The 21,015-nt window shown below is 46.5% G+C and overlaps 1 protein-coding gene across 6 annotated transcripts in view; it reads left to right on the forward strand.

Moving 5' to 3' along the window:
• Nucleotides 1–10,812, forward strand: part of MORC2 (MORC family CW-type zinc finger 2) — a 38,795-nt gene extending 27,983 nt beyond the window's left edge. The window contains exons 14-28 of one of the 6 annotated variants that reach the window (XM_019754255.2): nucleotides 68–222; nucleotides 334–462; nucleotides 954–1,059; nucleotides 1,384–1,516; nucleotides 2,773–2,847; nucleotides 2,933–3,313; nucleotides 3,874–4,005; nucleotides 4,477–4,531; nucleotides 4,948–5,089; nucleotides 5,197–5,427; nucleotides 5,518–5,611; nucleotides 9,087–9,275; nucleotides 9,369–9,461; nucleotides 9,554–9,670; nucleotides 10,551–10,677. In XM_019754255.2, the coding sequence (XP_019609814.2) occupies nucleotides 68–222; nucleotides 334–462; nucleotides 954–1,059; nucleotides 1,384–1,516; nucleotides 2,773–2,847; nucleotides 2,933–3,313; nucleotides 3,874–4,005; nucleotides 4,477–4,531; nucleotides 4,948–5,089; nucleotides 5,197–5,427; nucleotides 5,518–5,611; nucleotides 9,087–9,275; nucleotides 9,369–9,461; nucleotides 9,554–9,637 (1,999 nt within the window). In that variant the 3' untranslated portion in view covers nucleotides 9,638–9,670; nucleotides 10,551–10,677. Of the gene's footprint in view, nucleotides 1–67; nucleotides 223–333; nucleotides 463–953; nucleotides 1,060–1,383; nucleotides 1,517–2,772; nucleotides 2,848–2,932; nucleotides 3,314–3,873; nucleotides 4,006–4,476; nucleotides 4,532–4,947; nucleotides 5,090–5,196; nucleotides 5,428–5,517; nucleotides 5,612–9,086; nucleotides 9,276–9,368; nucleotides 9,462–9,553; nucleotides 9,671–10,550 lie in introns of all 6 variants that reach the window. The other 5 variants (XM_074321559.1, XM_019754256.2, XM_074321560.1 and 2 more) reach the window with 5 other exon arrangements.
• The last annotated feature ends 10,203 nt before the right edge of the window (nucleotides 10,813–21,015 follow it).

Below are 21,015 nucleotides of genomic sequence, written 5' to 3' on the forward strand. Positions count from 1 at the left end.
GCCCAAGGCGGACGGTGGGAGGGTTTTGGCCAGTGGGATGACAGCTGTGTCTTCTTTCTCCCGGCAGGGCATGTGGTGGGGTTGTTGGGGTCGTTGATGTGCCCTACCTGGTCCTGGAGCCTACACACAACAAGCAGGACTTTGCTGATGCCAAGGAGTACCGACACCTGCTGCGGGCAATGGGGGAGCACCTGGCACAGTACTGGAAGGACATCGCCATTGGTAATGCCCTCTCTTCACCTCCAGCCTTAGGATCCTCACTGCCTGAGGGGGGGAAATTAGGAAGAGCGAGAGGCTGGCTCCTAACAAGGTGTGTGGGTGTTTGCCTTCTAGCCCAGCGGGGAATCATCAAGTTCTGGGATGAGTTTGGCTACCTCTCTGCCAACTGGAACCAGCCTCCATCCAGTGACCTGCGATACAAACGCCGGAGAGCTATGGAAATCCCAACCACCATCCAGTGTGGTGAGTTGGTGGTCGGGACCTCCTCCTAACTCCTTCCCATCATAGTCTATAACCCTCTTTTCTCTCCATCCTCATACTGGCCTCCTGATTTGACTGCCATTCGTGGGCTTGCAGTCCCATTAGGGATATGAGTCAGTTCGGGGGTGGCCCTGGGAGCTCCGTCTTAGGACTGAGTTCTACCTGTCCCTCCTGATGGAGGCAGGTCATCTACCCTGATAGGCCATGTTTGCTTTGGTACCACGTTGGTAATAGTGTGAGTAATGACTGAGCCAGGATTCTACTGGAGGAGGGAGAGGGGCTGGGGGGCACTGAGAGTCCACAGTATAAAGTTTCCCTGAGAAGTACTGCTCTGGAAGGAAGGCAGAGTTGGCGTCAGAGTGAAGACTTGCATGGAAAGTTGGGGGCATCTTTGTCTTGGGCCTGGCTGGGAGGATCATAGATATTGTTGGTAAGAGTTGCTAACTTTGGGCCATGTGTTTTCTGTGTCACAGATTTGTGTCTGAAGTGGCGCACCCTCCCATTTCAGCTGAGTTCTGTGGAAAAAGATTACCCTGACACCTGGGTTTGCACCATGAACCCTGATCCTGAGCAGGACCGGTGAGCACTTTCTCTACCAGGGAGATTGTAGGTATCTCCATCCTCCCACCATGTTTGTTCTCTTCACTCTTTGGATAAATAACTCAGTACGCTCCTAAAGTTCAGTGTTCACATCTTTATATCTGTCTTTGCTGCACGTAATAAGTGCCCCGGAAGTAAGCATAGATGGCATAGATGAGTGTCCTGCAGTGAGCATTCTGTGTGCTTGGGAACTCGGAGATGGTTGCTCTGGTGAGAGACGGTATGTGTTGGCTGAGAAGGAAGGACCCGGCCCTACCTGGAGCCCTCTTTTGCCACAGTCTCCTTAGTACCTTTTCTCTACAGATGTGAGGCTTCTGAACAGAAGCAGAAGGTTCCCCTGGGGACATTCAGAAAGGATCTGAAGACACAGGAAGAGAAGCAGAAGCAGCTGACAGAGAAAATTCGTCAACAGCAGGAGAAGCTGGAGGCCCTGCAGGTGCGTGGTCATGGGAGTGGGCAGAGCCAGCCTGTGTCAGGGGTCTGTCCAGGATGGGACAGGAACCCTCAGTGGCTCTACTGATCCCTCAGGCTCAGTTTCACATTCCAGTTCTCGTGTACGCCCTGAGTATTCTTTTAAAAAGATAAACTGTTTTGTTTATATATTATAAAGTGGTCTAATTCATTAAGAATGTTTTAAAACTCTAGAAAATGAATATCCTACCTTAGAGGTAACCACCATTAACTATATATCCTTCCAACATTTTATGACTGCCTACGTACACATAAGTACATACATATTTTTAATAGAAATATGGAGATCATGACATCTATGTGTCATATGATACACACACTCACAAACATATATTTAGATACATATTTTTAGTGTATAATTATTTTCTTTGGGATAATTTTCTAGAAGTGAATTTGGAAGGGTAAAAGGGTTTGTAAAATTCTATGGCTTTTAAAAACTATTTTCAAATTACCCTTCAGAAGATGTATTAATGTCTGCTTTTTTTTTTTTACCAGCAGTACATTTATTTTTAAATGTTTTTGCAAATTTGATAGGCAGAGGTATACGTCTTATATTAGGTTGGTGCAAAAGTAATTGTGGTTTAAAATGTTAAAAAAAATTGCAAAAACCGAAATTACTTTTGCATCAACCTAGTAATTTGAGTTTCTTTCATATTTCTAAAATTGGACAGTTTTTACATTTGTCTGTTTCTCTTAGAATTGCTTATGATTCTTATATTGGGTGTTTTTTTCCTCTCAAATTGATTTGTCAGGTTTTATAGATACATTTGTGGGATCAACCCTTTATCACATATATTACTGAAGCTTTTCGCTTTTGACTTCTGTGTCTGTGCAGAAGCTCTCATGTTGTCTGTGTCTGTGCAGAAGCACTCAGATGTTTTATGCTTGCCTCCCTGTTTTCTGAATGCCACCTATTCTGACCATTTTAATCAGGCCTTTCTCACCTTTTTTGACTTCTTTTATGGGAATTGAGTCTATTAACACTTTTTCAGTCTCAACAATTGCTGGATTAATCATATAGAATCTTGCAATTTGCTGATGGTTTAGTGTCTGTGTTTTTTAGTCTCGCCAGTGAGAATGAGAGACTTGTAATAGTAGGATTGTGGCCTGGGTTTTTTTATTTTATTTGCCCACTGTCCTAGACACATAATGGGGATCCAAAAAGAGTTTGCTTGACTGTACCAAGATATGCAAATAATCTCATCATCATTTTCCCTGCAGAAAACCACACCTATCCGCTCCCAAGCCGATCTGAAGAAATTGCCGTTGGAAGTGACCACCAGACCTTCTGCTGAGGTAAAGGCCAAGGGCAGGAAAGGGATTTTTCCTCAGATGTCTCGTGCTAGGATCAATGTTTTCACACTCTTTGGGCCTTTTTTAGGAACCTGCACGTAGACCTCAGCGTCCTCGGTCACCTCCTTTACCTGCTGTGATCAAAAATGCTCCAAGCAGACCCCCTTCCCTGCAAACTCCCAGGCCAGCCCACCAGCCCCGAAAGGCTCCTGTCGTCAGCAGCACCCCAAAGCCTCCTCCCCTGGCAGCCCGGGAGGAGGCCTGTACGTCCAGGCTGCTTCAGCCACCCGAGGCACCCCGAAAACCTGCTAACACTCCTGTCAGGACTGTGCCCCGGCCTGCCCCTCTGGTGCAGCCACTGTCACCATCTCTGCTGCCCAACTCCAAGAACCCTCGGGAGGTCCCTGCCCCCAGAACCATCAAGACTCCAGTGGTCAAGAAGCCAGAGCCACCCAGTAAATTTTCCCCGGTGAGATGCTTTTCCTCCTCCAGCCTCCAGCCCACCCTCTGTGGTGTAGGAATGGCATCAGGCTCTGTCAGAGCCTCGGTGGAGATCACCTGCTTGCTGCCCCTGAGGAGGAGGGGTCTAGATACTGCGGGGAGGGACTCGGTCAGGGGCCCAGAGCAATGTGGTTCCCTGTCCAGGGAGCTTTTCACTGCTCCCTCCAAGTTTTGCTCTGCTATACGCCTCCATTGGCTTTTCTCACTTTGGGCATAGGCAGGTGGTCTGATGACAGACAACCTTGGTAGGCTGCAGCAGTGGGGGGTGTGTCTCAGGGAGGTCACAGCGGGCTGGCCAGGCAGGCCAAGGGTGGGGTGAACTGAGAGGCTTCCCCTGTGACAGCTTTGAGCAAAGGTCTTGTGGGTGCAGGGGCCGGAGGTTGCTGTGTACTGAGTAATGTCAGGAGGTGCTCAGCTCTGGTGGGGACTGAGGCACACAAGCTCCTCTCCGAAGCTCCTGTAGGCCAGCTGGAGTCTTTTGCACTTCAAGGGCTGACATGGCCCCTCGTATTCCCTCTCTTGCTGTAGGCCACTCCTGGTCGGAAGCGGACTCTTGAGGTCTCTGATGAGGAAGAAACTGAGGAAGAGGCTGAGAGGAGGAAGGAGAGGTCCAAGCGGGGCAAAATTGCTGTGAAGGAGGAAAAGAAGGACTCAAATGAGGTAAGTGGTCAAGGTGAGGTTCTCAGAGCCTCCCTCCCCAGGGTCTCCACCCCCTACCTGCAGTCTGCACCAACTCCATCTGTGCTCTGTGACGTGAGCCTTCCAGAAGCCTAGTTCATCTGAAAGACTCTCAGTCACACAGATGATGAAACATGGTGCCAGGTAGGGCCCTGAGTGAGACTGCCTTCTGGCTCCAGTCATAGGCCTGAGATCACATTGACACAGATCAGGGAGGCTTGAAACCCTTGCTTCCTGTGTCTGTGATGTTCTGCCCCTGGCCTGCTATCTTGTTAATAAAGGTGGCAGAGGTAGATACCTACAGTGAGGGTTTAAGGAGCGGCTCTCAACAAGGCATGGTGATTTAACTGATAACGTGAAGGTGACGGCTGATGCTCCTGGGCAGCCAGTCATGCAAAAGTCTGTTCTTTGGGGACATTGGGGATTTCGCTAACAGACCTGTTCTCCTTGTAGCTCTCAGACAGTGCTGGGGAAGAAGACTCAGCTGACCTCAAGAAGGCTCAGAAAGGTAAGTTCAGGAAGGTATACATGGCAGCTTGTGGGGGAATTGGGAAGTGGGGTACCTCAGCCAGCAGCAGCTTATCCCAGAGGCTTATGGAGGCTTTCCTGGCTCTAGGTTCTCGTGCTACAGTGGTTCCAAGTTTAATTCCAAGAAGAATTCTGAAGAAAGCACACCTTTATGTATATTTTTAGCACTAATTCCTTGGCGTTCACCTCTCGCAGTCACTCATCCTGCTGCTCTTTGGCACCCTCATGACAGATGGGGAAGGAGATCAGAGTGGCTGGGCTCCCTATCCCTGGCATAGTGGGGCGAGCACCTACGGGTTCTTATCCCCGCAAACTCTGGGATGACCTTTCTAGTGGTGGCCCTGGCTGAATGGGGGACTTCCAATTTTCTGACTCCCGTCCCATCTCCATTCTCAGATAAAGGGCTGCACGTGGAGGTGCGTGTGAACAGGGAGTGGTACACAGGCCGTGTCACAGCTGTGGAGGTGGGCAAGCATGTGGTGCGGTGGAAAGTGAAGTTTGACTACGTGCCCACAGACACAACACCGAGGGACCGCTGGTAACGCCCCTTCTGAGAGGCTGGGATGACAGAGTTTGCCAGGGCAGGGGAGGTGCCCATCCTGGGAGGCTGGGATACATGTGACACGAGCACTGTGTCCTCTCTAGGGTGGAAAAAGACAGTGAGGACGTGCGGCTGATGAAGCCCCCTTCCCCGGAGTATCAGAGCCCCGACACGCAGCAGGACGGTGGAGAGGAGGAGGCTGTGCGTGGCCAGCACGCCCAGCAGGCCGTGGCTGTGGCAGAGCCCTCCACTTCTGACTGCGTCCGCATCGAGCCTGACACCACTGCCCCCAGCACCAGCCACGAGACCATCGACCTGCTCGTGCAAATCCTCCGGTGCGTTTGTCATCCCACTCCAGGGCCCCAGGACCTCTCTACCCCTCCGTGCCATTCTGACTTCCGGTCCCCACCTCCTTTCTTGTTTAGGAATTGTTTACGGTACTTCCTGCCTCCAAGTTTCCCTATCTCCAAGAAGGAACTCAGTGCTATGAATTCAGATGAGCTGATATCGTTTCCTCTGGTGAGTCTGGCCTGACCTTTGATTTTGTACTCTGTTTGCCCCCCTTGGGACTTAACAATTGGCAGCTGTCAGCTGTATGCCTCCCATCCAGCTTCTCTCTCTTATGCTGAGAGAGGGAAGGAGGAGACTTTACCTTGTGGAAAAAGAAGTGGCTTAGCTGGTGAACATGACTGGTGTCGTCAGACCCTGGACCTGAGGCCTCCCTTAGGGATAGTAGCCCTGGTTTGATGTTCTATGATGAGTACATTTCTTTTCTTCTACCCTGGCAGAGGGAGTAAACCTGTTCCATGCAGCAGTGAAGAACTTAGGCTCAAAGTGCCTAAAACTTGACTCTCAGAGGGAAGTACAGAGAAGATTGTGATGAGTGGAAATAGGCAGTGAGTCTTATCTAACCCAGCAAATGTTGATGTGACACCTCCCCTGAGCAGGCCCTCTGCTGGACCCCTTAGTGAGCAGCAAGAGTCCTGCCTCCAAGTGGCTTAAGATTCAGTAGCTACCAGGTAGCTGGACGTGAGCTACCAGGTAGAGATCAACAAGTGCTATGAATGTGGGCAGCGTGGGGGAGAGGAGAGCGCGACTCGGTCTGAGGAAAACGTGGGTTTTGGAAAGTGTCTGTGGAAGTGATGGAGAGTGTTTGAGGCAGGGGGACTTTTGTGAGCAAAGGCTCAGAGGGATGAAAGGGCAGATGGGGAGGACGGGGAAGTCGAGGCAACAGGTGGGGGCTGAGCATTTAGGAAAAAAGTCCTGAGAGTCAGGCTACAATGTGTCTTGAATGTCCAATCTTAAGCACAGTGGCTTAAACTCTGTACGAAATGGGAGGGCCCCAAAAATGTTCTGAGCTAATAGAATTGTCAGTCTGAACCGTGTCTAGGGCAGGGGTCAACACGCTTTTCTGTAGAGAGCCAGTTAGTAAATATTTTCACTTTTGTGGGCTACAGTCTCTGGCAACAACTCAACTCCACTGTTACAGCCTGAAAGCTGCCATAGACAATACATAAAGGATGTAGCTGTGTTTCAATAAAGTTTTATTTACAAAAACAGGCTGATTTGGCCTGTAGTGTCCTGCCCCTGCCCCTGAGAGGGTAGCTCTGGCAGCAGCGTGTTGGGTAGGATGGGTGCATGGGAGATGCAAATGCAAGGAGGCTGGTCCAGCTGTAATGGTCAGAGGTGAAGGAGGGAATGGGAGCCAGAGTGGTGGGAGTGGCCCAGCGGTGAGGGCTGTGTCAGAGGCCACTGACAGCCTGGTACTGCCTGTAGGCAAGTGAGGGGGGTGGAGGCAGAGGCCACACACTTCCTTGTGTCTCAGGCCTGCGGGAATTAGAGGATGATGACAAAGCTGTTAACGGGGAGGAAAAACGGCTTTTATCAGGGGAAGATGGTTAGTTGAGATTTAATTGTGTTGGGCTAGAAGTACCGGCGCTACATTTCTGGGGGTGTCCAGTGGGCAGATGGAGATTGGGCCCTGGCACTTGGGGGTGGGCAGGCCAGGACTGGAGATGAGGATCTGGGCGTCATCCACATCAAGTGGGGCGTTTTTATGGTAGGAAGAGCTAAGTTTTCTAGGGAGGTTTTTCTAGAGAAGAAAACTGGAATCAAAATAGCAGGATTAGTGTGTTTAAGATGTCAGGCCCTCATGTGGCAGCTACGTTCTTGGTAAGTTTTTCCAGAGAGAAAAATACGGGGTTTTATCTCCATTCCACTTTAAAAGAAATGAGGCTAGGAGTTGAAGACACTAAGCTTCCAAGGAGTGAAGAGTCTGTTGTAATAGAGCCCAGATTTGAACCCAGGCCCTCCTTAGGACTAGGGTCTTGCCCTTGTCATGGTGCCATCTCACTTCCCTGTGAGATGAGAGGGCGTGGTCCACACTGAGGAAGCTAGAAGATGGTAGAACTCAAGACGGCTTCACGGAAAGCTCCACACGTCAGCTCTTGCCCTGCAGATCCCGGGAACAAATACCTGATAGGCTGGCTAGGTTGGCCTAGCATCCTCTTGTTAGTCAGATTTGTTGCTTTTAGCATCAAGTTGTTGTCAAACTCAGAGCAACACCTGGATTCAGTGGGATCTCTGCAGTGGGCTCCATTGCTCAGACCAAAACATAGCAGGAGCGTCTGAGCCTAAAGTAGTCTGTTAGCTTATTCTTGTAAAAGGAGGTATATCTCCAGTGCATCAACTTTGTCCTCCTGATTGTAATACCTAAAATAACTCAAACTTTAATTTTTTTAATGTCAGCGACACAACAGCGTCTAATGGTCGTTATGTCCTTGTCAGTCTAAGTGATTGTCCTTTTTCCTATCATGCTGGACAGGGAGTTCCATGAAGCCCACAGGGGTCTTGCAAATATTATAGATTCAAAGATATATAACTGCATGCAAGTCCATACTTAGCTTAAAACAAAAGTTAAAAAACTTACACAAATCACAGGTAGGCGCAAGACATTGTATACTGAATTTTAATACTTTGAAGCAGGTTTGAACATTCATTTTGTGCTGCCGAGGTTATTAATTTTTGTGCAGAACTTGAAGTTTCTTTTGCCATCTTGGTTTAATAGGATAATATACTAGATTGTAAGGTGAATGACACAGTTAAATACTTGGCAATAACACTTTTTACAAACAGCAGTCAGGAGCCACCCAATGCTAGGTAGCTCACACATCTTCGTAGAAGTAAATAAATGCTAGAGTTGGAAAGACGGCAGTGGTCACCTAGGACCTGCTGATTGTGAGTTTGTGTTCATCTAAATGGCCTTGTCATTCTCATTGTTGATTTATGAGTAGATCATGATGTTGTAAGTTTGAACTTAGAAAAGAAACAAAACCTAAAGAGATACTACCTAAATTGTTTCCACACTGAGATTCCATGTAAAATTTTATTTGAAATAAATATTCTGTTACCTTTTAAAAGTTTGAAAAGTCTCATATGTCTATAGAAACTGCTAGTTAACATTACTAATCCATCTCTTAGAAGTTTCAGGGACTCAGGGAAGATAGTAAAAACTGATGCTGCATAAATATACTATACAAATGTGGAGCTATCTAATGTTGGTAGTTGCTTGATAAATATTGGTAGAGGAGAACTTTTGGTTCTGACACTGTGGGGTGTGACTTGGGAGTGCATTGCTGAAATGGCTGTTGTAAAGTTAGAAAGGTCTGATGGAGCTGGGAGAGTGATTCATCCTTTTGTGCCACTGGAATGGTAAGAACCATCCCTCAGGTTTACTCCTGGCTTGCTGTCTGCCAAAGCACTTTGCTAAGTGCATCACATGTGTGATCCCATCTTTGTCCTCAGGGCAGCCCCACGAGATGGGCACCAGGAGTTTCCCCTCTGGAGCTAGAGAGACTGCTTGCCCTTTGTGTTTGACGTTCCTTCAGATCCAGCATCCTTATGCTGAGCCAGTTGTGGAAACCAGTGCTCATCTAGAGGGACTTGGGGGCCCCGGTGAGCTCATGCACCCACCTTCCGGCTTCCCTCCTTACAGAAAGAGTACTTCAAGCAGTATGAAGTGGGGCTCCAGAATCTATGTCATTCCTACCAGAGTCGTGCTGACTCACGGGCCAAGGCCTCCGAGGAGAGCCTGCGCACCTCCGAGAGAAAGCTCCGTGAAACAGAGGAGAAGCTGCAGAAGCTGAGGACCAACATAGTGGCACTCCTACAAAAGGTGCAGGAGGTGAGCCAGGCAGCCCTCTCATTGCAGCTGGACCACCTGGTGTCTAAGGTGGGGAGACCTGGGCACCTCTTGCTCCCTTCTCCCCACTCACAGGAATCTGTGGTTTCAACCCTGGCTGCACAGCATCCTGACCAGGAGGGCTGGAGGTGGTGCGGCTGCCTGGGCCTCATCCCAGCCAGACCCACGGTATCAGACTTTTGCCCTTGTTTAGACATTCTGATGTACCACCTGGTTTGAGAATCCTCCAAGCCATAAAATAGAAGTTCTCACTTTTCTAGATGACGCCCAGATGGGATTGGGTGGCCCAGAAGTGGGAAGTGCCCTGTAGGGTTTCGGTGCTTCATCCAGGCAGTAAACATTAAGGACCTACTTTGTGCCTGTCTTGTGGATATCAGGTGATCCAGACAGACGAGATAAGGTCCCTGCTCTCACAGGCTGACAGTCCAGTGGAGGAGATAGAATTATTGACGGCGGGAAGTGCCAAGAAGTAAATAGAATGAGAGACAGAAAAAGGGGAGGCCTCTTTACTAGAAGAGAACGAGGGTGTTTAGCGGTGGCCTCTGATGTGAGAGTGGAACCAATCCCGTAAGAGTGGGTGTGCGTGCTCTGGTAGAGAGAACAGCAGGTCCCTAGGCCCAAGACAGGGAGTTGAGGGCGGTAGGAGTAGCAGTGGCGCCTGTATGAGGTGGGAAGTCACCGGAGGAGTGTGGTATCATTTGGTTTGCCATCTAAGACTCTGATCATAGGAGGGCCTGGAGGGGGACAGAGGTTAGAACTCGGGACTCCAGTGAGGAGGTGCCCCATTTGTCTGGGCTGAGAGATTCTGGTGGGCCTGAACTTTGGATGGTGACAGTGAGCAGGGAGGGAAGTGGGCATATCTGTAATATCTGAGGGAAAGGGAAGGAACAAGGGTGATTCTTGTGGTTTGTCTTGAGCCCTTGGGTGGAGGAAAGGTGGTGGCCTGTAAGTGAGGTGGGAACAACTTGGGATGGATGGTACATTTGAGCTGCTTTGGCTATATTGAGTCTGAGAAGCCTGCAATGTACCTAAGGCAACCTGGAACTTGGGGTAGTCAGGACAGAGGTAGAAAATCTGGGCGTCATCTGTGCACAGAGGACTGGGGGTGGGGGACAGGGCTGACAGCCAGGGTGCAGGCGGAATTGGAGGGAGGAGAGCAGGGGACTTTGGGCTCAGGCCCTATAGGCTGCAAGAAGGGTGGGGAGGCGGCGCCCCCACCTTATGGCCCCCAGCTGACCCTGCCCTGCTCTATTCCAGGACATAGACATCAATACAGATGACGAGCTGGATGCCTACATCGAGGACCTGATCACCAAGGGGGACTAAGGGGCTGGAGCCAGAGACCAGCTCCCCTGTCCCTCAAGGCAGAACTGGGGGGAGGCAGTTTTCATTCACTGGTTGGTGGACTTACCTTGGTTTGACTCACATGGAACATTTGTGCTGTTGGAGGGAAAGAGACTCTTGATTCTTTAAATGTTCCTCCCCAAGTTTATAAATATTTATTTTTTAAAAGAAACAAGATGCTGTGCCTGCTGTGAGACTATACATTTGTGTGTGTGTGTGTGTGTGTGTGTGTGTGAGACTCTGGGGCAAAAAGGACAGAGAGTCAGGATGTCAAGCTTAAGCTGATTGTCTCGGCTCCTGGCTCCTCAAGATGTGGAAGTTCAGCGCCATCTAGAAGTTGGAGAAGCTCTACGGGCAGGCCTGGTTACTCTCCTAGAAGATGAACAATGTTGGCATATGAGAGATAAGGGAGGGAAAGAGACCCCAGAATTGTGCTTCCCCTAGGGGCTCTGATCAAGGGGATCATGGGGTCAGGAAGAGGCTTGGCACTGAGGGACTCCTTTCTCAGGTCAGGGATGTGTCGGCCTTAGCAGCTGTTTTCTTGGCTGTGGCTTTGTCCAACCAACTTGAGGAAGAAAGGTCCGCCCAGTCAGCCTTACTCTCCATCCCCCAAATTCTCACGGCTGGAGTGATTTCCTCAGTTAGCCGTGGACAGTGAGGGTTCCTGCCTCAGTAGCTTGAGTCCAGGTTGAGGAGTAGACAGATCGGACACTGGTCAGACCACTGAACTGGGTAGCACACTGAATGTTTGAATTCCAAAGCACCTTTTAGGAAAGGAACTTGTGTGTGAAAGAGCCCCTGGTGCTGACGTGGGGGTGGCTTCCGTCTGTGGTGTGGCAGGGTCGGAGGGAGCTCGGCTGCCTTGGATGGTGCCTGCTGATCTGGAGGGCCAGCTGCTGCCTTTCCTTTTGCTGCTGCTTCCTCTCTGCCTAGCCCCACCATGCAGTCAAGGACCCTGCTGTGGAGCAGACAGAAGGGGGTCACTGAGCCTCCCAGACCACAGGCGTGGGAGGTGGGCCGCAGGGACTCCAGAGGCAGCTCTGCAGGAAGCACACCATGCCTTCCATCCTGTCCAGTCACAACCTCATAACAGCTGTGTCCGTCAACTTCTCAGGGTCAAAGACAAAGGCAAGAGTTGCTCAGTTTTATTTTTAATGGCCATTGGAAAAATTCTGATTTGATTTCCCCAACTCTTCTCTTTATATGGGGACTTTGTATTTTCTGAAGGTGTAATAACTATGGCCTGTACCACTGGTCTGTGATTCAAACCCGCATCTACCCCCACCCGCCCTAGGTCAGCAGTGGCCCACATGCTGCCTTGTGAAGTCTGCAAAACACTGGGAAGCACTGGTGAGGGAGGCAGGCAACACTGGATTTGGGAGTCTATCCTCTTGTGCACATGGCCAGGAGCACCTACGGTTTTGTGGGTTTGGGGCTTCCCTAAACCACATCTCTGGGAAAGGGTTGTTTGGGGAAATACCGCTTGAGTCTTCTTTCTCTGGAAGATTCTCTAAATAGAATTGGGGTTCTTCTTGAGCTGGTGATTCCTCTCCAGTCCAGCTCTCTCCATCCCAGGCAGCATGTGGTCCACTTTTGTCCCTAAACCTACTGTTTTAATCAAAAAGGAAGCTGTTCTGCATTTTTACCAGAGGGTAATACTCAAGTATTCAATTTACACACCTGTAATCAAGATGCAATACTATAAACTTTTACTGGTGAGACTTCTGAATTCAGTCTGTTTTCTTCTCTTAGTAAAATCCAGCACCTTCCTCTTCATTCTTTCCACTATGGCAGCTTTAAACTGTCTTCAAATTCTTCGTCTCCACCAGCTTCATTGTTTTCTGTCTTCATCCTCAACACCCACCAAAACTAATACTGAATTTCTTTAATGTTTTAGCTTTCACTTCTGGATGTGCCCACTGTGCTGCCTACAGCCTGTTTCCCAAGAGAGCTCCTGCCATTCTTGGTGGGAAGATAAAATGGAGGGGTCCCTCCCTTTTCCTTGTCAGGGAATAGCTGGGCTGCTTCAGAGGAGGGAGATGGTCTGGCTGGTCTGTGGCAGGAAGGTCCTTGGTTCAAGCAGCAAATTGATGAGAGTGCAGCAACCCTTTTTTTTAAGGAGTGGGAGGGGTGTGGACTTCCTTTAATCTTTTAAGTGACACATACACGTGGTAAAAATTCAAACAGTACAAGAAGCTGCAACCATGAAAAGCAAGGTTCCCCTCCGTCCCCGATCCCCATTATCTCCCTGGAGAGAGTATCCATCCTGAGCACACAAATACACATCCATTCTGTTCTGTTTCTGCCTGTTTCCCACTTAGTGTATCTTAGAACCTGTTTCAGAATAGCGCATATGGGTCTACATTCTTCTGAACACATAGCACTTTAGTGTCTCGGATGTACTGTCATTTAACAGTCTCCTATTTATAAACATGTCGGTTTTTAACATTTACGAAAAATGCGATGAGTGTATGTATTTATTCAAGAACTCAACTGTCTGTATATAGGGAAAATTCCAAAGAGAAATTGCTGTCAGATGGTGGATGTATTAAAAATTCTAAGTGACATTCCAGAAAAGACAATTTCAACTGCTACCAACTGTATTCCATCCCCGCCCAACACACATACTTGCAAGTGTGCAGTCTCTTCCATCTTTACTGTTTACTAATCTGAAAAGTTAAAAGTGATGGATTTTTGAGTTGGTTTGAACTAATTTAAGTGAGATGGAGCGTCTTCATTGGCCATTTGCGTTTCTATTCTAGAATAGGGCTGTGGTTCTGCATCTTGGGTTAGGGACTCTGTAAGAGTACAAAAAAATCAGATGGAAAATGGCAAAGTCCTCCAGAAAATGTTCACTTTATATGACCCTCCCCCCCCCGCCCTTAAATGTCCCATGGATTTGGGATTAAAAACCCCACTTTAGGATTAATTCTGTGTTTATCACCAGATTGGGAGGGTTTGACATTTTTGTTTACCAAAGGAAGGCATGTGTTAACAGGCCAAGAAAAACTCTGGTTCCTCCTTTATATCCGAGTGACTGCTTTTTGGCTCCTCTTGGGTCCAGTTCCCTGCATGGTATAGTACTCTTTCACACCTGTGGTTCAAGCAGTGTTGGCCAAGAGTTCACAGCTCTAGGACCCATAAATGTTAAGACTGATGAAGCTCAAGCTTATTTGCATTTACATAGAACACAAGGCTTGGCCTAAGTGGGTGGTGCCTCCACTGGCTACTTGTCCCTGTTGGAAAGTCATTCTGCAGCTGCGCCAGGCTGTTGGGACCTGTTGGTGGTCACCAAGGTGCCTGAAACATCCTCAGAATTCTACTGGAGGGTTCAGCCTTTCCTGGAGATGGAACCCCTGAGGCTTTATTTGGAATCAAGAGGCCACATTGCTCTTGGTTCCACATTGCTCTTGGTTCCCTTGAGCAGGTGAACAGCCAGCTTGGCCATGGGAGACAGAGCGCCAAAGGAATATGCTTTCTTTACTGCCATGTTTGAGGCCTCAGACTATCTGCCCATTTTCAGCACCGCTGGGGTCACCATCTCCACAGTAAGCAAGACAAACTGGACAAAGGGCCTGGCAAGGCACATCCCATTCAGCAATGAGCCAAAATGTTGCCAGGCCTGTTTTTCAGTCTGGTTATTTTCATCTGGTAACTTGGAATGTGCAGGTCCAACTAGGGCTCCTGGTGGGTCCTGCAGAACCTTCCTTTGAGCTCTCAAGACTTCAGACAAATCGCGGCCTGTTTCCTCTTTTAAAATAAAGGAGTCAGATGACAGTACAGGTTTCCTAGCTTATTTAGGCACAGGGCCAGTTCTCCACCCGAAATTTGTCCAGAGGCCCATACAGACTGCCAGTCATCTGGAGGTGCTGTGACAAGTTGGAAAGGTGGCCCAAAGCCCCTTGCGGCCCCGACCCCCAGTCTTTGCAGCCAAGATTCACTGTTCTGCTACCCACAGGTCTTTGGCTGCTTACTCAATCCCACAGCCATCTCATGGCCTCTTAACCTTTAGGACAGGTTCCGTATCCCCTAAGGGTGAGGAGGGGGTGGCTTCCATCCAGCCCACTTCAGGCCTGCACTGCAGGTTGCCTCTACTTGGGGCTCTTAGCAGCTGCCAGCCAGAGCTAACTTGGATCAGTAAGAGGGAAGGATCCAGTGGACACATCCTTCCTCCTTTCTTGTCCACTATGGACTCTGCAGAGATGCTTCCATGGGATTTTCTGGGGCCACTTCCTGCCCAAGCAACTGCAGGTTTCTTGGGAAGTTATGGCCAGCTCTAACCCTTTCCTCTCAATTTGTCTCTCCTTCCCCACTACTCTTCCTCTGTTGAAGCTCGGCTCTCATTCTCCTCACCAACAGTCCACCATTTAAACCAATCTGTCACTAGCCGGGTTTGGGATGCTGCGGTGGGAGGAGAGCCTCTATTTGTCAGAAGAGAGTTTTGAAGTCCTCACACTAACTCCAACTATCACAGCACAAGCCTCAGGGCCGGCTGTAAAATCTCAGCTGGCCAGAGGGAACGGCCAGGACCCGGCACTCGGCCATCTCTCTCCAGAGACTTTGGGAATATCCAACGCTTAGTCTTATCAGGGTGCCGGTGTTCTCCCAGCCCACCAACGCTTGTGGTCAGTGGGGAGCACAAGCTCTCTAGGCCCACGAGACAACTGCACAACGGCACCAGCCCTGCACTGTTGGTTGTGCTCTGAGCATGCGCCTTGGAAGTATCGTGAGCCAGTCGTCGTGGCCTGTGATTGGTGGGCCGACGTCCACGCCCCAACCCGGGGCAGGGAGAGCACCCCAAGCAAGCCAGGGTGCGTGAGGCCGGGCTTCGGATCCCAGCGGGCCCACTGCAGAGGGCCAGACCCGGGGCCAGCCTGGTGGCGGCAGCCGCTGGGCCATCTCACATCCTCGGGCGAGCCGACCTAATGGCCAGCGTACACTCCAAACAGAAAAAGGGGGATTTTCCCCCCATAGTGTCTGCGTATTAATCTCGAACGCAGATGAAACCTTTTTCCTGAGTTGTTTTCCAACTTTTTTGGTCACTACAGAAAACTTTTTGTATAGATGTCCTTATGGTGTTGTGCTTTCATATCTGCAAGATAGAGGACCTGGAAAGGAAGCTGCATGCTTTAAGTTTTAAAATAGCCGTCTCCAGGTAATATTCCTTGAAGGCCCAGAATGCGTGCCAGTTTGTCGGCCTCTCTAAGCACTTGAGGCCCCTTTGCGTTTCACAACTTTGGCTCATTTTCTACTGGTTAGTCCTTGGCTTGGTGTATGGTATTTCTTGAAAGGCAAACATTTTTAGGCTTGGGGTTTTCCTAGCATGCTTAAGAAAATCCTCTCTCCCCCCACCCCAAAACATTCTATTACATTTTGTTGCAATGTTTTAAATTTTTTTTTAGTCAATCTCCACTCCCTGTGGAATGTATTTTAGTTTAAGCCATAAGTTTTGTTTTTTATTTTTTTCTCAGATGGAAATTTACTTATGCCTGATCCATTTATTTAATGAACTACCATAGTCATTATTTATATTCCACTCTATTTCGTTTTGGACCTGTTGGGTTGGCGATGCCTCTTAGACACGCCAACAGAGACATCCACTTAGCAGTTGGATAGGTGGTTCTGATGTGAAGGCTGAGGTCCTAGCTGAAACTAGAATTTTGGGCATTCATCAGCATCTAGATGGGTCAATCTCCCTTACTATTTTTCTTTATAAAATACTTTTCCAGGCTATTCTTAGAAGTTCTTCTCTCATATGAAATTTAAAATCACTTTATCCAATTCTCTCCTATCCCTGTCCAAACCAAAAGTTCTATTGGGATTTAAATAATTGAACTAAATTTAGATGTAAGTTTTATGATCCTGAAGCTCCCCAGATGATACAAAATGGTTTCCATTTGTTAAACTTCTTTTAGGTCTTCCATAAGATTTTATGATTTCTTTATACAGGTCCTATAACATTCTTAGTAAATTTATTCCTAAGTATTTTATGGTTTCTGTTATTGGGAATGGGATTTCTTTCTCATTTCTATTCCTGATTGTTAATACAGAGAAAAGCTAATGACTTAATATAATTTCTTTCTATCTTGTGAACCCTGGTAGTTTTAAAAATAAACCTGTTTTATAGATACAATCTACAGATTTGCTAGTATACAAATATAATTTAATTGCCAGTTTGCTTTAGGTAGAACTCTGAAACATTGTTGAATAATTATCCCCGTTTTGTTTCTGATGTGGATGGAAATGCACATGTGATGTGGCCAATGGAAATCACATGTTACCATTGAGCAGTATGTTGGCTGTTCGTTTTGGCAAATGGCCTTTAAAATGTGGAAGGGATTTCCTTCTGGTTTTTTTTTTTTTTTTTCTTCTCTCTCTCTCTCTTTTTTTTTTTTTTTTTTTTTTTTTTTTAACGTGGAGCCTCTGGGTTGGAGCTGTGGCTGCCAGTCCTGCCAGTTATACCATGAAGATGGTATAACTCTTTTTAGTGCCTTTCAAGAAAGTATTATAATTTTCCCTTTAGAGCTCTTATAAGTCCTTTGTTTGGATGCAGCCTAGGTACCAGATGAGTTTTGATGCTATTATAAAAATTAAAAAAAAATTTTTTCAATTATGGTTGACACTCAGTATTATTTTATGTTAGTTTCAGGTGTACAGCATAGGGGTTAGGCATTTATATAGTTTATGAGGTGATCCCCACGATAAGTCTAGTACCCACAGGTGGCACTATACGTAGTTTTTACAATATTATTGACTATATTCCCTTATACTGTACTTTACATCCCTGTGACTGTTTTGTAACTACCAATTTGTACTTCTTAATCCCTTCACTTTTTTCACCCTGCCCCCCAAATCTCTTCTCATCTGCTAATCAATCTTCAGTTTGTTCTCTGTATCTATGATCTGTTTGTGTTTTGTTTATTTTTTATTTTGTCCTTTAGATTCCATATATAAGTGAGATCATATGGTATTTGTCTCTCTTTGTATGACTTATTTCACTTAGCATAATATCCTCTAGGTCCATCCATGTTGTCAAAAGTGGTAAGATTTCATTTCTTTTATGGCTGAGTAATACTTTATTGTATATATGTACCACGTATATATGTATATATGTTCTCTATCCAGTCGTCTATTGATGGGCATTTTAGTAGCTTCTGTATCTTGGTTATTGTAAACAGCACTGCAGTGAACATAGAGGTCCATATATCTTTTCAAATTAGTGTTTTGAATTCCTTTGGATTAATACCCAGAAGTGGAATTGCTGGGTCATAAAGTAGTTCTATTTTAAATTTTTTGAAGAACTTGCAAACTATTTTCCATAGTGGCTACACCAATTTGCAGTCCCACCAATAGTGGATGAGTGTTCCCTTTTCTCCACATCATCACCAACACTTGTTTTTTGATTTATTGATGATAGCCATTCTGACAGGTGTAAGGCGATATCTTGTGGTTTTAATTTGCATTTCTCTGATAATTAGTGATGTTAAGCAACTTTTCATATGTCTATTGGCCATCTGCATGTCCTCTTTGGAGAAATGTCTATTCAGGTTCTCTGCCCATTTTCTAATTTGTTTATTTTTTTGGTGTCGAGTTGTATGTGTTCTTTATAAATTTTGGATATCAACTCCTTATCAGATGTATCATTGACAAATATCTTCTCCCATTCAGGAGGATGTCTTTTTGTTTTATTGATGGTTTCCTTAGCTGTGCAAAAAGTTTTTAGTTTGATGTAATCCCATTTGTTTATTTTTTCTTTTGCTTCCTTTGCACAAGGAGATATATCAGAAAAAATATTACTAAGGGCAGTGTCGCAGAGTTTACTGCCTATGTTTTTTTTTTTAGGAGTTTTATGGTTTGGGGTCTTACATTTAAGTCTTTAATACATTTTGAGTTTATTCTTGTATATGGTGTAAGAAGGTGGTGCAGTTTCATGTTTTTGTATGTATCTATCCAGTTTTCTCCACACCATTTATTGAATAGACTGTCTTTACCCTATTTTATTTTCTTGCCTCCTTTGTCATAGATTAAATGACCATATATGCATTGGTTTATTTCTGGACATTTTATTCTGTTCCATTGATCTATGTGTCTGTTTTTATGCCAATAACATGTTGTTTTGATTACTGTGGCCTTGTAGTATAGTTTGATATCAGGTAGCATGATGCTTCCAGCTTTGTTTTTCTTTCTCATGATTGCCATGGCTATTCAGGATCTTTTATGGTTTCATATGCATTTTAGGATTATTTGTTCTACTTCTGTGAAAAATGCCATTGGTATTTTGATAGGGTTTGCATTGAATCTATAGATTGCTTTGGGTAGTATGGGCATTTTAATTGTATTAATTCTTCCTATCCATGAGCATGGTATATGCTTCCATTTATTTGTATCTTCTTCAGTTTCTTTCTTCATGTTTCATAATTTTCTGAGTACAGGTCTTTTAGCTCCTTGGTTAAATTTATTCCTAGGTATTTTTTATTTTTGATGCAATTGTAAATGGGATTGTTTTCTTAACTTCTCTTTCTGATAGTTTGTTGTTGATGTATAAAAATGAGACTGATTTCTGAATATTAATTTTGTGTCCTACTTTACTGAATTCATTTATCAGTTCTAATAGTTTTTTGGTGGAATCTTTGGGGTTCTCTATATATAGTATCATGTGATCTGCAAATAATGACTCTTACTTTTTCCTTACCCATTTGGATACCTTTTATTTCTTTTTCTTGTTTGATTGCTGTGGCTGGGACTTCCAGTACTATGTTGAAAAAAAATGGTGAAAGTGGGCAACCTTGTCTTGTTCCTGATCTTAAGCAGAATGCTTTTAGCTTTTCCCCATTGAGTATATTAGCTGTAGGTTTGTCATATATGGCCTTTATTATCTTGAGATATGTTCCCTCTATTCCCACTTTGCTGAGTTTTTATCATAAATGAATGCTGGATTTTTTTAAATGCTTTTTCTGTATCTATTGATATGATCATATGATTTTTATTTTTCAGTTTGTTTATGTGTGTATCACATTAATTGGTTTGTGGATATTGAACCAACCTTGCATACCAGGAATAAATCCCACTTGATTGTGGTGTATGATCTATTTAATATATTGCTGACTTCAGTTTGCTAATATTTTTAGTATTTTTACATCTATGTTCATCAGGGATATTGGCCTATAATTTTCTTTTTTTGTAGTGTTTTTATCTGGTTTTGGAATCAGGGTAATGGTGGCCTCATAGAATGATCTTGGGAGCCTTCCCTCCTCTTGAATTTTTTGGAATAGTTTGAGAAGAGTAGGTGTTAATCTTTGAATGTTTGTGGGCTAATCGGGTGGTGCTCTGTTGTGGTCTGAAGGCTGCCTCTGGGTATGTTGTTTTTGGTGCCTCTTGGGAGGGGCTCCCATGCAGGCCAAGTTCAGCCAATCAGCTCCTGCCCGGGGCTTACCTGGTAGGAGCTACAAAGCTATATGCAGTTGGTCACTGCCTGTGTTGGACCTGGAGGTGTGTGGGGGTGGCCATGCTGAGAACTGAGGCAAGCTGCTACAAGTATTGCTTAGCAAAAGTCCCAGGGCACCCCTAGTCCTATTGCCATCTGCTGGCTGTCCGTAAGGCTCAGCTGCTGAAAGAGCTTCCTTAAGTGCTTGTGGCCAGGCTGGTTGCCCAGGTATCAAAAGTTCCTCCTGTGGTGCTGGGTGAGTTGGGTGGGGTATGGTCCCAGAGAATCACTGGGTGGGGGTGGATGGTGTTCACAAGGTTAATGAAAATTCAATTCTTGGGCCAGTGTCAAGCCTGTGTCCACTCTGCAAAATGCCCAGAGAACACTGAGGCAAGCCAACACTCATCTCAGCCCTTAGGTCCTGGAGAGTTGTCTATCAGACAGCCTCATAAGCCACTGTGTGTTGTTTGCTGCTAGAAAAGCCTCCTGCAGTGTGGGGCAGAGCTTGTTGCCCAGATGCTGATAGTGCCTCTGGTGATGTGCGATTTGGGCAGAGTGGGGTCTCAGGGAGTCACTGGGATGGGGCGTGCGGAGTTCACCAAGCCAATGCAGTTTCAGATTTGGCCATGTGGGGGGAGGGCTCAACATAGGAAAGTTGGTGCTTGCCTGTAGGCTACAGATGAGGTGGGCTACACACAGGGATAAAGGTGTCTGTTCCTCTAGCTCTCATCCTGAAGACACACAACTCAGTCTTACCCTGTATGTCTCTGGTGCCTCTCAATATGCTGTCCCTCCACCGGAGCCCAGGATGAGTGTCTGCGAGTGAGTGAGTCTGTGCACGGGCCATTTAAGAGGATGTCTGGGTTTCCAGCCACCTTCCGTGTCACCTGGACAGGCAGAATCCTCACTGATTTTCACAGCTAGATGTTATGGAGACTCCTCTTTCTGGCACTA

The sequence above is a fragment of the Rhinolophus sinicus genome, linkage group LG16 (genome assembly GCF_036562045.2).
Source record: "Rhinolophus sinicus isolate RSC01 linkage group LG16, ASM3656204v1, whole genome shotgun sequence".
NCBI classification, from domain to species: Eukaryota; Metazoa; Chordata; class Mammalia; order Chiroptera; family Rhinolophidae; genus Rhinolophus; species Rhinolophus sinicus.